The sequence below is a fragment of the Sesamum indicum genome, linkage group LG10, assembly GCF_026168435.1.
Source record: "Sesamum indicum cultivar Baizhima isolate 11 linkage group LG10, ASM2616843v1, whole genome shotgun sequence".
Lineage (NCBI taxonomy): Eukaryota > Viridiplantae > Streptophyta > Magnoliopsida > Lamiales > Pedaliaceae > Sesamum > Sesamum indicum.
Window position 1 is genome coordinate 3,193,300 of NC_142666.1, and position 15,536 is coordinate 3,208,835.

The 15,536-nt window shown below is 36.6% G+C and overlaps 4 protein-coding genes across 6 annotated transcripts; 3 read left to right on the forward strand and 1 right to left on the reverse strand.

The window, feature by feature from the left end:
- Positions 1-182: 182 nt before the first annotated feature.
- BNS (bonsai) lies at positions 183-1,749 on the reverse strand. The gene is made up of 4 exons (XM_011093921.3): positions 1,609-1,749; positions 1,379-1,482; positions 1,232-1,285; positions 183-398 (listed from the first exon to the last, which is right to left on the reverse strand). Exons 2-4 carry the CDS (start codon positions 1,452-1,454, stop codon positions 337-339), a joined length of 192 nt encoding a protein of 63 aa, XP_011092223.1. The 5' UTR covers positions 1,455-1,482; positions 1,609-1,749; the 3' UTR covers positions 183-336.
- A 149-nt stretch (positions 1,750-1,898) lies between these two features.
- LOC105172476 (uncharacterized) lies at positions 1,899-3,108 on the forward strand. Its single transcript, XM_011093920.3, has one exon. It carries the CDS (start codon positions 1,903-1,905, stop codon positions 2,821-2,823), a length of 921 nt encoding a protein of 306 aa, XP_011092222.1. The 5' UTR covers positions 1,899-1,902; the 3' UTR covers positions 2,824-3,108.
- Positions 3,109-4,913: 1,805 nt separating this feature from the next.
- On the forward strand, positions 4,914-12,043 carry LOC105172475 (uncharacterized). Of its 3 annotated transcripts, none has more exons than XM_011093919.3 (8): positions 4,915-5,199; positions 5,298-5,572; positions 5,688-5,873; positions 7,470-7,543; positions 8,682-8,831; positions 9,685-9,970; positions 11,093-11,326; positions 11,438-12,043. In XM_011093919.3, the coding sequence occupies exons 3-8, from the start codon at positions 5,727-5,729 to the stop codon at positions 11,801-11,803; spliced, it is 1,257 nt and encodes a 418-aa protein (XP_011092221.1). In that variant the 5' UTR covers positions 4,915-5,199; positions 5,298-5,572; positions 5,688-5,726; the 3' UTR covers positions 11,804-12,043. The 3 variants fall into 3 exon arrangements, with proteins under 3 accessions (XP_020552952.1, XP_011092221.1, XP_020552951.1); XM_020697292.2 differs by having other exon boundaries at positions 4,915-5,189; XM_020697293.2 differs by having other exon boundaries at positions 4,914-5,572; positions 5,685-5,873.
- A 2,504-nt stretch (positions 12,044-14,547) lies between these two features.
- LOC105172474 (uncharacterized) lies at positions 14,548-15,393 on the forward strand. The gene has a single exon (XM_011093917.3). The coding sequence runs from the start codon at positions 14,661-14,663 to the stop codon at positions 15,018-15,020; it is 360 nt and encodes a 119-aa protein (XP_011092219.1). The 5' UTR covers positions 14,548-14,660; the 3' UTR covers positions 15,021-15,393.
- Positions 15,394-15,536: the final 143 nt, after the last annotated feature.

The window sequence follows — 15,536 nt, forward strand, 5'->3', positions numbered from 1 at the left end:
ACTGTGATTCTACTAATTTCAAGAACTGGGCTGGTTCTCATTTTCGATTGTAATAGATCAATGCCAATGTCATTAACCATGCAGTTTTCTCCCCCACCAGTTCAGGAGGTAGGTACCATGTAGAGAAACTCCTTAACACCTCATGACAAACTATTAAGGCAGTTGGATTGTAAGACATGCTCTCAAGTCTCAAATATGCATGTGCCATATATAGTGGATACAAAAAATGTGGCAATTATCTCAATGTCAAATCGGAAGAGGTCATAATCTACAGAAAAAGGGCATTAATCATATAAGGATTGCTGAAGTGAACCTTCCCTGCTTACTGGGGACATCTCATTGGTTACCCAATGCAAGATCATGCCAAGTATCAGCCTCGACTGGTTGAGGTTCCTGGTCTGCAAACAAAAAATGTCGATGACGGGCAGCAAGCAAAGGTGACAAAAGGACAGAAAACCTGAGAACTGCATGCTAAAAACATGGCATGTAAGAAACTTGACTGCCGCTGACATAGATGTAGCACCGCTTTCAAAACCCCTTTGATTAAGAGCTGTTTCATCTCGAGATTCAAAGATGTGAAGAAACCAATCTTCGTTCAAATTTTTCCAAGGCAAAAATGAAATTTATATGGAGCACTGAATCGCTTTCCAAGACTCGCATTTTAATCCAGAGTTATCTCTATTACCTCATAACCCTCACTGTATTCAGAATTTAATCGGCATTACCAAGAATAAGCTAGGAAAAAAGATTCCTAGTATCAGAAGCAGAAAGAGCAAATAACAGACACAAACAAGGATTATGAGCAAGCATTGGTATAAGTGTTACTTACAAGATGTGATATGCATTCAATAGTATCATCATTGGTACTTAAGATCCAAGAATGCAATAATATTATCCAGATTAGAGTGTAGATGAGTTACTGAACAAAAGTTAAGAGCTCTGAATTTGACGATATGGCAAAGGCTTCATCCATTTTCTTAGATGCAATCATTTGCATTATGATCTAAGGTACATGTGGCTATAAACATACTCAAACAAACAAAAGGTATCAATTTTTATTAATGACATACTTTATCCATGTTTCTTATCAACAAATTACTGAAATGCTGGTGGCAGAAAGTACTTTGAAAACTACATGCAACACCGAATTCATTATTTTCCATCAATTTCAACCTTCCATTCAGATAGAAACCATCGCAACTAAGCGGAGAATTATTCGTAAGAAACATACTAGAGTCCTCGGCGTCCTCAGTTCTGGAAGCAAGTACAGGCGGCAAAGGAAGATCTGCAAATACCAAACCAAAATCCAAGTAATCCAAAATCACTTCCAATAAAAAAGAATAACAAAGCCTCAAATGAGGAGAAATGGAGAAATTACCATCATCGGGCAGAGTGTCTCTCATCCATTCCTCGTCCACAATATCTATGAGGATGCCCAAGCTTAACTCCGCCATTGTACACGTCAAATCCTCTCTGCTTTGGCTGAAATACAAATTTCCGTCAGAAGTCCTTCAAATTCAGATCTGTAAGCAGAGGAAGAAACAGAACAAAAACGCCATAAAATCATTCCAACTCCCGGAGTTCAAAGCGGAATCCATTGCTGAATACCTTCAATTGAATGCCAAAATCAGCGCTCCTGGGGTTGGGGTTTTGCGGGGGAATTGCAACCTAATTATAAAAGCGAACGAAATTACTTCAAAGCTTTGGGCCGCAACCTCATTGTGGGTCGAGCAGAACAGGCCCAAGACATAATTCATTGTGTTACCCAAACCATACTCATATTATTGACTTTAAGTATCCATGATCGAATTGTTTCTAGATGTTTCCCTCCATTGAAATACACCCACAACTACACACAGTAGCTGCTTCTTCCACATCTGCCACTCTTCTTCTGCCAATGCAATGGCTCTGAAGACCACTGTTACTCGATGCTTCTTCCTCTCCAAATCTAAGCCTCCTTCTTTTCCTCTTTTCAGCCGCCTCTTCTTCCTTTCCTCCTCTCCATCGCCGCCGTTCTCCGCCGCTAAAGTCTCCAAATGCCTTTACCCGTTCGCCCCCCTATCAAGAACATTTTGCAGCCCCTCCGAAGCACCACCGCCAAAGAAACGGAACCCCAAATTGGTGAACTTCTCCCTGCCTTCCGACTCCGAGTCCGATTCTGAGAGCACAGCTGAAAGGACTGCGACGAAAGAAGTCGACAAATCCAAGCTACCACCACCCTACAACCCGTTCAACAAGAAGCCCGTTGTAGAAGACCCCGAGGACCCGAAGAATCTCCAGGAAGTGTTCGCTAAAATACGCGAGGACGGCCTCATGAGCAGTGCGGTCAAGATGTTCGACGGATTGTCTCAAGACGGCCTGACCCACGAAGCCCTGGAGCTCTTTTCCCAAATCAAGGACAAAGGGCAGATGCCGGATGTGGTGGCGCACACGGCTGTGATGGAGGCGTACGCGAATGCTGGGCAGGCGAAAGAGGCGCACAAAGTGTACCTGAGAATGCTGGCAAGTGGGGTTCTGCCGAATGCTTACAGTTATCGTGTATTGATCAGGGGGCTGGTGGAGAGTGGGGACGCGAAAATGGTGAAGGAAGCGAAGAAGTACGTGGGGGAGATGGTGGGGCGGAGAATGCAGCCGAATGCGGCGACTTGTGTGGGGGTGTATGAGGGGCTGGTGAAGGTTGGGTTAGAGGATGAGGGGAAGGAAATGCTGGAGATGTTGAAGGAGAAAGGAGTGGTGCCGGAGGAGAGCAAGGTTAGGGAAGTCTTGAAGAGCAAGAGAGGGCCTGTTTATCGTGCAGTGATGAATGTTTTGTATGGGAAGTGAATATTGGAGTCTTCTCATTTATGGCTGCTTTTTGAAATGAAGGAAAATTCTAACTCCGGTAAAGCGAACCAAACCTATAGTGAACCAAATTTGATACACATACCATGTGATTAGTTTAACTATTCATCTGATCATATGACTAGTATATTGCACTTGACATATAATCAATTCAGGTTTGGTCAAACTCAGTTTGAATTGAGGTCACAGAGCTTAAATTTTGTATTTGCAGTCCAATATATCTTTCTTGTGAATTAAATGACTTAAAATTTAAGTGAATTGCTCTTATTTCTTGTGTCACATGTGGAATGAAATGAAATGGCAAGTTTAAATTTGTTCGGAAAATTTATAATTAAAGTATACTGTTGATATTATGATTTGTAATTTAAGAAACAATTTATAACATAAATGAGTAGTATCTGATGAACTATGAGTAGTACCTTCACTTGGTAGTGTTTTAGAATATGGTTAGATCTTAATTTGGCTCGTGTATTTTCATATGGTAGCCTTAAGATGTGCGAGCTTGTCAATTTGTTGCTCGGTACGTCCTATTTGGTTTCCACATGGGGTCAGATTAGACTTGAAGTAATTACATGACAAATGATTAGAAGTTAGAACATAATCAGCCTGCAAATGGAAGTGCATCATGTAAGGTTCATTGAAGATGCCACCGGTAAGTGTTAGAAGCTGGCAACTGTGGGGGACTTGTTCCGCCTGTGCTGGATATTCGACACTGCCTCTAGCAAAAGGCTCACCGCAGAGGAGCTTTATTTAGGTATGGGCTGAACTTTTAACCTGTTTACGAGCAGTGACGAGAGGATGGTGTAATGCGCAAACAATAATCCTTCTTGCTTGAGTAAAACATTTGATACATTTAAATTTTGTGGATAAACCAGAAAAGTCCTACGTTGTCTGATGCTTCATCTCAGGGTCTATGCAGATAATTGATATGAATCTCTGATTATTCTTTTGCAATCTCTTATGGGAGATCAAAAACTACTCCTAGAACCTGATACCATATCATACTAATTAACAGTGCAAAAACAGTTGCAATCATACAAAATGGATGGAATACTTAAATTGCCAAAAAAAAAATGACAAACAACAAAGCGTGAGATATTTAGGGTTAAATTTGTTAAAAAATGGCTAAATGTGAAAATAAAATAAGTTAATTACGGGACAAAACATATCATTTTATCATAGTATAAATTATAGTGTGTAGGTTTCGTTAATTTATGCTTGCCCTTATAAAAGAAATCATCATCGTCGAATACATTTGTGACACGGTTTTTATAATTTTTTTTTATTAGATAAAAATATTTAAATTATAATTAATTTTTTGAAACGATATAAGCATCTCAGTTTGCAAACGAAAAAGTTCCAAAGGCTCATAAAACTTAGTGACCCATATCCTAGGCGAGGGGCGTCTTCTGAAAAAACATCGTGATGCTCATCAAAATTAGAGAGAACAATAACTCTTGCGCAAGCCGCTTCAGAAACGTATTTTTCTTAATTCAAAATATGAAATTCTTAATGGTAAGCCATCGTCTGTAAAAAATTTATTATTTTCCATTCAAAATATTTTGTACTTGTTTATGGCGTTTTTATTCTATTATTCATGTGTACTTACACGATTCTCTTTTAAACTTGATGTAATCATACATAAATATTTTAGTAATTTGAAAAATTATATCTAGTGCTATGACGGTTTTTTTCGTCTAACAAATAGATACATTCCTTAGTTAAAATTAATCGAACTTGTTAATATTAGTAATTTTTTTTTTCATATTTACCCATGATTGATATTACTAGATTTATTATAAGTCAAATAATATTTTTTTCACTTTACACGCTAATATAGGTAATGAGATGTACATTCATTATTATAAAGATAATTTGATAAAAAAAATTATTTTAACCTTTAACAAATCGGTACTAAAGATAAATATAAAATTTTATTTATTTATTTAAAATGATTAAAAATTTATATGTAATTATATGAAATCGAGAAGGCAAGCGTGTAATAATCCCTAAAATTATGTAATCTAAAAGTTATAGGGTAGGGCATTTTAATGAAGGGGTTTGTGAAAATGGGGGTGAGGAGTAATAAAATACAAACAATTGATTAATCAATGACAGCAGAGCATAGCAACAAACGTTAACTGGAAGCCGCCATTATTGTTGCCTCTCTGTCCCGCCCCACGGCCACGCCTACTCTACCAATTCTTGCAGCACAAACCTATTTTCACCAATCCCTATTTCTTCTCTTTCTTTAAGATCTATCCAGTTTTTTACTCGATCGATTGTCCCTTGTTTTTTGGCCTCAACAGCTGCCGGATTATTTTCTTCCCCTAGATTCCATCGACAGGGTGAGTCAAGGTATTGGAGTCTTTCCCTTTGATTTCCTCCTCAAGGTTGGTTCCTCTTGGAAATCTTCGACTGTGTAAGCGAATGCTTCTTTACGTGTTGCAATTTAGGGGACCCATTTTGGATTTCGTTCATTTTCGAGGTTTCGATTGAATCTTCGGGCTTGTGCGTTGATGTGAAGTTCTTGTAGCATTTTTATCCAACAGTTTGTGATCGAAGTTTGTGGATTGCGGTTTCTTGCGGTCTTTGGTCTTGTGAAATATACCCTTGATTAGGGTTTTGACGAGTTTCCGAGGAATTTGAGGAAAATAGTTTGTTCAATGTGTAGCAGGAATAGTTATTGTAATCCTGTGAAAAGGCAACGACCCGCGTTCTAGTGTTTGAGGTTTGTGTTGAATTTTATGCATTTTATGGATATAAATATTTGCCATCTTTTCTCGTTATTCTGCATAACGCAATTCTAACGGTTTTGATATTTTTCTTGTTTTCTTCTGGAGAAGAGAGTTGTTTGGGTTTGTGATTCTTAGCCTGCGGTGAGGATGGGGCCATTGCACTACGTACTGATAGCATTGCCTTGTACAATTGGGGCAATGGCATTGGCGATTATCCACATTTACAAACATCTATTGAATTATACCGAGCCCACGTATCAGAGATATATCGTCCGTATCATCTTTATGGTTCCGGTGAATATCTTACAACTCTGCTACTTCTCATTAACTTGTTTGGCACCGAACTTTCTAATTTGCAATTGAATCTTTATTATTATCCTTTGCTCACTGTGATGTCACGTCATCTCATTAATCCTTGTGATCTCATGCTTACTCAACACAAATGCTCATATGTGTCTTCAACTTTTGGTCATTTAAATCATTTATTCGGATGTGTTGGAGAGCCTTCTGAAGGTGTTCAAATCCTTAGATTATTGTTCTCCAGGATTTGTTTTACTTGGAGTAAAAACTCCAATACATGTGTGGGTGACTATGATACGAACTGGAGTTTTAGTTTACGCTTTACATGTCATATCATGCTTTCTTCTACACTAACGTCTCTAGGAAAGTGGGTCAGTTTATTGTACTCCTGGAGGAGTGGATATTATGTGATTAGAGCAAGCTTGTCATTCTTGCATGGAATAAACAGAATTATGAATTCCATTTTGGGATACATGCGATTCTGATTATAAACAACAGCTAAAGATTTTTGTTGCTATTTGGCATCTGGCAGAGGAAAGTATTTTACATGTTACACACTCATTGAGGAAAAGGCCTTTCTGAACTTAAAGACTCTTATCGTCTTATAATACTTCAACATGACCAGATCCTTTAAAATGGATTGGATGCTAAAAGTTTGGGTTAATTCAGGTAATAATAGAATATTTTTGCTTGTCTGCAAGAAATGTTGTTCCATGCTCTCTAGGCTGTTTCATGCTCTAGGGAGAAACAGTGGAGGTTTGGATGGCATATTAGGCATATTTTTTGGTAGATGGTTGGATTTTTACTTGTAAAGGTCTGGTTTTGCAACCATCGTCATGCATGCGTAATATGATGTTTGTATAACAGAGGAAAAGTATAGTTGTATTTCCATCCAACAGGAGTGGAGAATACAATCTGGCCTGAAGTGACTGGCTTGAAGTTGAGAAAAAAAGGAGGATTATATGAATTATGTTAGGTTGAAGTTGGGTAGAGATACCAGACCTGGATACGTATGGAATAAATAATGTTGACAATGTTCTTGGGTGCTGTGAGCAGAGCCCAGTGTAGCTAAAGCTGAAAAAAGAAGAGGAGAGATCAGAGAAGAAAGATATGATAGAGGAATAGACGTGCTTCATCCCTATAAGCACAAGGCAGAGTCATGAGCATAGTATCAGGAACCGAGCAGCAAATATCTTAACTATGATTTTCCTAGAGTACTTGCAATTTCTTTCAAGGACGTGATATCTTAACTAGAGAAAGACATGTTGCTTTGCAATCCTTTAGAAATAAACCAAAATGGCCCCAAATTCTAGACCACAAATATCAAATTGCCAATGGCTTGATAAGATTAAGTGTAAACTTCGTCCTAAATGTCATGTCCAATTCTTATCCAAAAATTATGATGCTCATATTATTACAATTTTCCTTGTTCAACTCATGCTCTGTGTTAAGTTCATAGTTTTGTTTGTATATGCCAATGTTAGTGGAAAAAAAATTTAAATGTTCATTGGTGATGTAAATTGCCAATGTTTTGCGTACCTATCTTCTCCGGAATATGTTTTGACCATATTGAAATTGGTTATCTGACAGGTTTATGCATTAATGTCTTTCTTGTCGCTGGTCCTAAACAAAAGCACAATTTACTTCAATTCAATCAGAGAAATGTGAGTATATGATAGCTTTCTTTCTTCCTCTTGGAACGATCCAAGTAATAACTTTTAAAAGTGCTCCATGCTACTCTTTCTTTTATTTTTTACTCCTCCTTTCGGTTAAGGTAAATGGCTGTTTGATTGTTATTACCATTATCTATTTTCCTTTTCGCATAGTTAGGAGAAAAATCATGAATACTTGCTATTGGCCTTTTTGTAACTTTCTATGTGCTAAGCCTGTTTCACAGCATCCCAAAGTTCTAAAGCTGGACATCCACGTCATTCTTTTGTGGTCAAGATACAACCACTTCATTTTGTGAAGGCTGGGTGTTTAGTACATCATTCCTTCCATTGATCTGAAGAATTAAATATCATGAGAGGTTCATGATTGGAGTTGTAAAAAGTGTACTTCTGGTGATAACTCAGTCTTTATCAGCACAGGTTAATGATGACACACAGATAGTCTGGTCTTTCATGTTTCCCATTAAATTAAACCTTGTTCATGGGACTAACGGACTCTTTTTTTAATAATTTGAGAGAACAGTGTGCGAATAATCGCTAAATATTTTCAAGCTTGGCTGAAAGTGTATATATTCTTGAGGCAAATATCAATGTAATAAGCTACAATATGGGAATCACACTATTATTACCTATTAACCCATATTGCACAGTATGTTCCAATAATTTCTTGAACAAGCGGAATAGATCCTTTCAGTTTTTTTCTTTTGCTGGGATAAAGTTATTATCCCATTGTCTGGAGTCTATCTAGATGTCTGCCCCCCCCCCCCCCCCCCTCTTTCTGTTTACCTCCCATCTAGGTATTAAAACAACCTACAGAAAGTATGATTTTTTTGGGTGATTTACTCCTTTTCATGAAAGCACGAATTTCTTGAAGCATGCATCCTGTGACATTTTTGAGTTCAATAAATTGGTTTTTGGAAGGACAAAGTACTACATCAATGGATAGTCACATACCTACCTGAACTGGTGTTTTTGCTTGGAAGTGTTAGATATGTATGCTACTTTTACTGTTGGTATATTACCTTGAAAGGAATCTTCAATTCCCATGATTTGTTCACTGTGCTGTTCTAGATCTTGGTGCTCTCTTTTTGCTTCATGAATTTGACAATTCACTAATTGCTGGTCTATGCAGATATGAAGCATGGGTCATCTATAATTTCTTATCACTGTGCTTAGCGTGGGTAGGTGGTCCAGGAGCTGTCGTGGTTAGTCTGTCTGGCAAAATTTTGAAACCAAATTGGTGCTTAATGACATGTTGCTTGCCACCACTTCCATTGGATGGGTAAGTCATCTAAACATGAAACTACCATTGCTGGAAGTTGATGTGCGCTCAAGATAGTCATCCTAGGGAAGGTCTTGGACCAAATCTAGGTTTTCTGGACCATCATTGTTTCTCTTTCAAGTTAATGGTGTTCTAGGAATGGACATATATGTGATTGGGGTGTGAAAGTGAAGGTCTATGTGCTTGTGTAGACACTGGATTTTTCTATTCTATTGTCTTCTTTTTATTTTTGTTTTTGTGTTTATCAAAAATTGATCAAACTGTGGTCTTTAACTGGTTATGTGGTAATGAAACAAACAAATGCTATTGCTGGTAAATAAGTCTGAAGTGCTGTACATTTATCCTTTACTATTTTCAACTCTATACTTTGTTGCTGAAGGTATCAAATGCTTTTTGAAGGTGACATCATGTGCTTAGAGTCTGCCACTAAGTCGGTATTTCTAGTTGGAAGGGTCATTATTATGTTATTCTGAGAGTTTTAGGGCGTTAACAGTCTAAAATTGTATTTGACATTTCTGACCATTTAGAATATTTTAACAGCTGGCTGAATCTTGACCACTTGATCTTTATGTCATATTACTGTGGATTTAGCTTCACTGTGGCTGTCGCCACTACACACTCTTTCCTTATCCAAAAGTCTCTTCTCGGCTTCTTTTACAATTTTTGGAAAACTATGTTCCGTGGTCACTAACTGGCTTAATCACTTGTCCTTGCTGTATTATTTGAAAGTATTCACAATTGTCTTGCAGTAAAATATTTTCCCTCAAGTACTACAAATGTGAATGTTGCACCCCCTAAGTTGGTGTTAACTTAAGTTGGATTTGGCTGACTCACAGTTGTTGATGCTATGCAGGCGCTTTATACGAAGGTGCAAACAAGGCTGTTTGCAGTTTGTGATCCTGAAGCCCATTCTAGTTGTAGTTACTTTTATACTTTATGCAAAAGGGAAATATGAAGATGGGAATTTCAACCCAATGCAATCTTATCTCTACATAACCATTATCTACACCTTCTCATATTCGGTGGCACTTTACGCGTTGGTCTTGTTTTATGTGGCTTGTAGAGATTTGCTTCAGCCATTTAATCCAGTTCCCAAGTTTATCATAATCAAATCTGTGATATTTCTTACATACTGGCAGGTAGGGTACTGGAAGAATATCTATCTACAAATATGGGTGAAAAGAAAGTTTACTTGCCTTTTTCCCATATTTTGATGTTCCTCTTTTTATGTTACTTTCTGTTGCCCATCTCGCAAATATAGGAGATGTCCTGATTTCTCCCACAAGGATTCCCACGGTTCTTGCTCTAACTTGAATTTGGTGTTATCTGCCAATGGATTGTTCAATCCTACGTGCTTCACAGTTAACTTTTTTTCTTGCGGATGATCGAATGTCTGACCTGTCAACTTGGGTATGACCTGACTGTTTTGTTTGTAACATGTCTTATGCTGGCATTATCTTGTTAAGTGTTGATATCCTCATTGATAGAGATGATTGACAGCAGATGAGACTGCATGCAGAAATCTTCTTCTAGCAATGAAACTGCCCATTCTGCCTGTTTCTCTTGCATATCCATCAAACTTGCTCAGAATTTGTTCCTCTACCATCTAACACCTGCAGAATTCTGCAAGCAGGCTGTATCCACAGCACTTGTAAGATCCGAAATAGATAAGAGCTTTTATCCTAATGATCTATGGCTGGATCATTTTATTTAATAATTAGACACATTAGCTTTCCATCTGTAATGCAATCTGATTCCTCTCAATTCTTCTGTCTACAGACATCTATTTGTTACCCTGTTCCTCCAAATCCTGAGTTAATCAAATCACTGCAACCATGCAGCCACCATTACTTCCATATTTATTTTCTCATCAATGCTTGAACTGAAGATAGATGAAGTCCACTAGGATGTTGTGATCATACCAATAAGTAATTATGTGACATCTCTCTACCAGAGCTGTAACAATTGCAGAAATTGTGGACTTCTTCCTTTCTGTTATCATTATAGTTAGAATGTTTCTATTTTGATTGTTTATCATTGGTTTCTGCCTAATGCTGTCTGAGTATGTTTTGTTTAAGCCTTATGGAAGAGGCATGGCCTTGATTGCCTTTTCTGTAATATTATTATATTTGCAGTCATCACAAGTAAACAAACTAGAAGGAATCACTTTTATCTGGTTTATGTGGAGCTTGGTATCTCTTGGTGGGGAAAACCTGTGTGCTGAGAAATGTGACTATGGTGTTACAACTTTCTTCTTGCAGGGCGTTTTGGTTTTTCTTGCTGCAAAGTCTGGATGGTCAAGTGATACCGAGGAAGCTGCAGATTTTCAAAATTTTTTAATTTGTGTTGAGATGCTTATTGCTGCTGTTGGTCATTTCTATGCTTTTCCCTATAAAGAGTATGCCGGTGCAAATATAGGTGGTAACCGGGGCTTCACTGCAAGCCTTGCACATGCCTTGAAATTAAATGACTTCTACCATGATACGGTACACCAGGTAACCGTTGCAAATTAAAGCATATATTGACTCTGCACAAAGGCTTCTTGGAGTCCTATTCCTGCTATCTTGATACAAATACTTATAATCTCCATATTCATTTTCATACAGTTTGCACCAACCTACCATGATTATGTGCTCTACAATCCTAGTGAGAGTGATGATGGAGCGAAGAAGTACAGGGCACGAACTTTTGTTCCAATTGGTCCAGAAATGGATACAGTTCGAAGAAACAAAAACATTTTTGGGAGTAAGTTGGAAGACATACAGTTATCCAGTCTCTCATCTTCAGGAGGCAGCACGCCACAAAATTCTGCTCCGATACAGAACACTGCAAAATCAGAGGCAATGAGCTCTTCGCTGCTCATGGATGCATCAAATTCCGTCTCCACACCCTATGATCTCTCCCTTGTTGACATAGACATGTCTAATTACCCAGCAAAAGTGCCTGCGGCTAATGAAGGCGGGACAAGGTGACGTGTGTGAATTTGCAGAGCATCTGCACATTTGTATGTCTCATTTCTTTTAACACTAGAATGTTGTCTCCATTAGGACTAGGACTTGTACATGTAGGATAATGTGTTTCGACCTCTTTTTAGCCACACGGAATTAGATGTTGGTTGAGCATAATGCCCTTTGACACCACTGTTTAAACTTGACATCATTACTGTACATGAAAGGCTTATTGTGGTATTTAATTGTCTGTAGTCGTCGAAAGTCGTTTCTTTGTTCTCTTTTTCCTTTTATTGTGGTATCGATTTGCTCCCTTTGCGTTCATTCGACAGACATATGCGTGCTTTTTATGCTGGTCCCTGTTGAAACTCTGGGATTTGTGCTTTTTTTTTTTACAAGAAGCTGCTTCAATGAATTCTGTCTGCTTTCATATCCAGTTCCTTGTGATTTTATTTAAATTCTTTTCGAAATAATCAGGACCTTGTGTTGTGCATGTGTTGATGACACCCTATGAGGTTATGTACATGGTTTCTTTCTGAATTTTGTAAAATTACAACTATATTCAAGAAGGGTATATTTGTAATTATCTTATACCCCTATTCAAAAGCAAAATTTATACAAACTTCCCTTGAAAAATGTTGTACTAAAATTTCTTATGGGTACAGCTATAATTTTGTAAAAGGTGGAGAGTATTTATAGGATCTAACCCCAAAGGTGTTTGTAATTTACCCCTAATTTAAAAGGATAACACTAACATCCTCTAAAAAATAATTAAATTTATGCTAATTATCCTTGCATAATAGTAACTGCAGAAATTCTCAATCACCTTAAAAAGTGGCCAGAAAGAGTAATGAGAAAAAGTGACACTCCGATACTTAAGTTAGTATTGGATTTATGAGAAAAATAATCGTAAGAAATAAAATGTAATGAGAAATCGTGATAGAGCAAGCAATTTCGTGAGAGATATTGTGCTAAGAATGCAATTCGAATGCTAAAGTAGGAATACAAAGTTGTCTTTCAAATTCTAGAGGGAGTCCCCGTAGAGGGATTGAAGGTGTCTCTATTAATGGACTGAAGTTGTCCCTGTTGGTGGACTAATGGTGTCCCTATTGGAGGATTGAAAGGTATACGTGCTAGAGGATTGAAAGTATGTCTCCCGGAGGGTCAAAGATGTCCTTATTTGAGGGGTGTTGAAATGATAAATTGATTATTATTATTATTTTTTTATTAATGTAATGTGCTGGTTTATATATCTTTCTTTAATTTATAATATATTTTAAAGCGTAAAAGAGTATTTCTCTTATGCACGTAGTGACGACGTGCCACAACGGCTAATATAATTAAATAATAACAGCTCCTGAAGGTTTGGTGCAATTACACATGCTTCATGTTGTCTGTCTAACAAATAGACCCTCTACTAGTTAAAGTTCACTGAATTTATTGATATCAGCAAAACAAATCTAATAAAAAAATATATTTACCACCGACTAACTTATTACTAGTTTATTGTTGGTTAAATAATTTTTGTTCTAACCAAACTATCTTTATACATCTTTATACGTTAATATATGTAAAGAGGTATATTTTTACCTTAATTTAATTAAAAAAATTTATTTAACATACAATAAATCAATAATAAAAAAATATGTTTCCTTAATGACATAGAATTGTGAAGAAAATTCCACACTCATGCTTTGCTCATTATTATTATTGTTATTTTAATTGCAACGTCACACTACCTAATTATTCAAATTCACATGTAGCCTTTATATTTGACTCTATATAATAATTAATATCTTAAAATAACATCACGCTCTTAATAAAATAAAATAAAATAATTTCACCACGTGTGAAGTCATAATATCATATCAACCCCAATCTTCCCTCTCCACCTCTCAAATTTATTTATTTTTCTTTGGTGAAAAATAATTTTCGTAGTTTCAACTTCGATCACAAAAATAATGTTTTTACACCCAAAAATAGCTAATAGGAGTATTTATTTGGTAACGTCGAATAAAAAATTTCATATGCTAAAATAATATATCGAATACTAAGTTGAATTAATCAATTATGTCCCGATAATTATTGATTTTCAATATTTTGATTTAATTTTCAATAAAGTAACTTTTTGTAATAATTAAATTGTTAAAGATTAAATATTAAAAATAATAATTAAATTTCTCATTTCTTTTTTTTTATATATAAAAATTTAATAAATAAAATAACAAAAAATTATATATAAATAATTAATACGTAAATATGTTCATAGAAATTAAATATAACAATATGTAAAATTAATGTTTCAGTATTCGATTGGGTACGGTACGATAAACACAAATACGAAATTTTTAAAAAAACAAATACAAATACTGAATCAAAATTGTCGGATGGATTTTGGTAAGTACTAAATTTTTTATTTCGACTCAATACGATGATTGATTTTTCGATTGTAAACAGGTCTGGCTGCTAATGGATTACATATTACCGTAAATGCATCCTTCAACACTTATGAAATCGAATACGCATGACTCTCGTTCTTACCAAATGAACCAACATACGTCGTACACCTTTAAGAGAATTTATTAAATAAATTTTACTGCCCACGCCAAAAAAATAAAAAAGAAAAAGTCCAAATAGTGATAAAACGAAGTCAAAAGCGTGTTGTTACTGACAGTAAGAAGTACAAAACGCCAAATGCGACTTCCACGACTTTCCCACCTGGTCGCTGAAGCGAAATAAATAAATACTGCTTTGCTATGCTACCACCAAACCCTTTTATATAGCCCTCCTCCTTTTCCCCCCGCTCGCTCTCTCTCTCTCCCCTACACCCCCAACTTTCTCTCTCTAAAACTATAGAGAGATACATGCTGTATCTATACCCATGGCGGCCAATTACACTAATTCCATGGCGCCGGCGTACAATATGTTCAGGAACGAGACGACGCCGGGCTACACAGAGCTGGAGAAGCGGCAGTTGTTCCTGAGAAGCTATCAGTTCTCTCGGAAGCAGAGCGCAGGGGAGAGAATCAGGAAGTCTCTCTTCAGAGTGAAGAAGGCGATCTGCGTTCGCCTTAGATCGGTGAGGAAGCTGAGGAAAATGCTGTGGTTCAACCTCAGAAATGGCTTCTTTCTCACCACCAGGAGAAGAAGGTTTTTTCGGCGCCTCAATCACCACCATAGTAATTACTTTTGCCCTAGTTCTTCCAGAGGAATTTCTTCGCACTCTTCCTGTTTCTGGTAGGATACAACCTTTTTTTTATTATTTGTTATTTTTTATATTTCTTCTTTTTAGGTTCTTTTATATATATATATATATACAAAAAAAAGTTGTGTAAAATTTTCATGTTGATTTGTTCATGAAACAGTAGTTAATTTGCTACAGCAGTTTATCTGCCAGTATAGATATGTATAAACAAATACACACACAAACATGTGCGCGCGCGCGCGTGTGATCATTGACTCTGGTGAAGTATTTGATGAGATATAGGGATGGCACTGATAGCCATAAAGATTTAGTTTAGAAGGTAGGTAAAAAGAGCTCTACGCTCAAGAAACGCAAATCTGTGCTGCTCCCATTGGACATGAATGGTAGAAAGCTTCTACGGAATTCAACACTTTCTGGATCCAGACAAATATGTTATATAATATTATTACTATTATTATTATTTATTGTTTTGGTCATCTGAAATATTTTCTTTCCTTTTCATTTATATAAAATTTTTTATATGGCAAGGGGATGGTTTTGTTATTCAAAGAG

Excerpts from the sequence above, each read along its gene's own strand:
- BNS (XM_011093921.3), bottom strand. The coding sequence starts at position 1,454 with ATGGCGGAGTTAAGCTTGGGCATCCTCATAGATATTGTGGACGAGGAA. Across the intron at positions 1,286-1,378 it reads AGACACTCTGCCCGATGATG|ATCTTCCTTTGCCGCCTGTA; the intron begins GTAATTTCTCCA and ends TGGTATTTGCAG. Across the intron at positions 399-1,231 it reads TGAGGACGCCGAGGACTCTA|ACCAGGAACCTCAACCAGTC; the intron begins GTATGTTTCTTA and ends TTTTGTTTGCAG.
- LOC105172476 (XM_011093920.3), top strand. The coding sequence starts at position 1,903 with ATGGCTCTGAAGACCACTGTTACTCGATGCTTCTTCCTCTCCAAATCT.
- LOC105172475 (XM_020697293.2), top strand. The coding sequence starts at position 5,727 with ATGGGGCCATTGCACTACGTACTGATAGCATTGCCTTGTACAATTGGG. Across the intron at positions 8,832-9,684 it reads CCACCACTTCCATTGGATGG|GCGCTTTATACGAAGGTGCA; the intron begins GTAAGTCATCTA and ends GATGCTATGCAG. Across the intron at positions 11,327-11,437 it reads ACCATGATACGGTACACCAG|TTTGCACCAACCTACCATGA; the intron begins GTAACCGTTGCA and ends ATTTTCATACAG.
- LOC105172474 (XM_011093917.3), top strand. The coding sequence starts at position 14,661 with ATGGCGGCCAATTACACTAATTCCATGGCGCCGGCGTACAATATGTTC.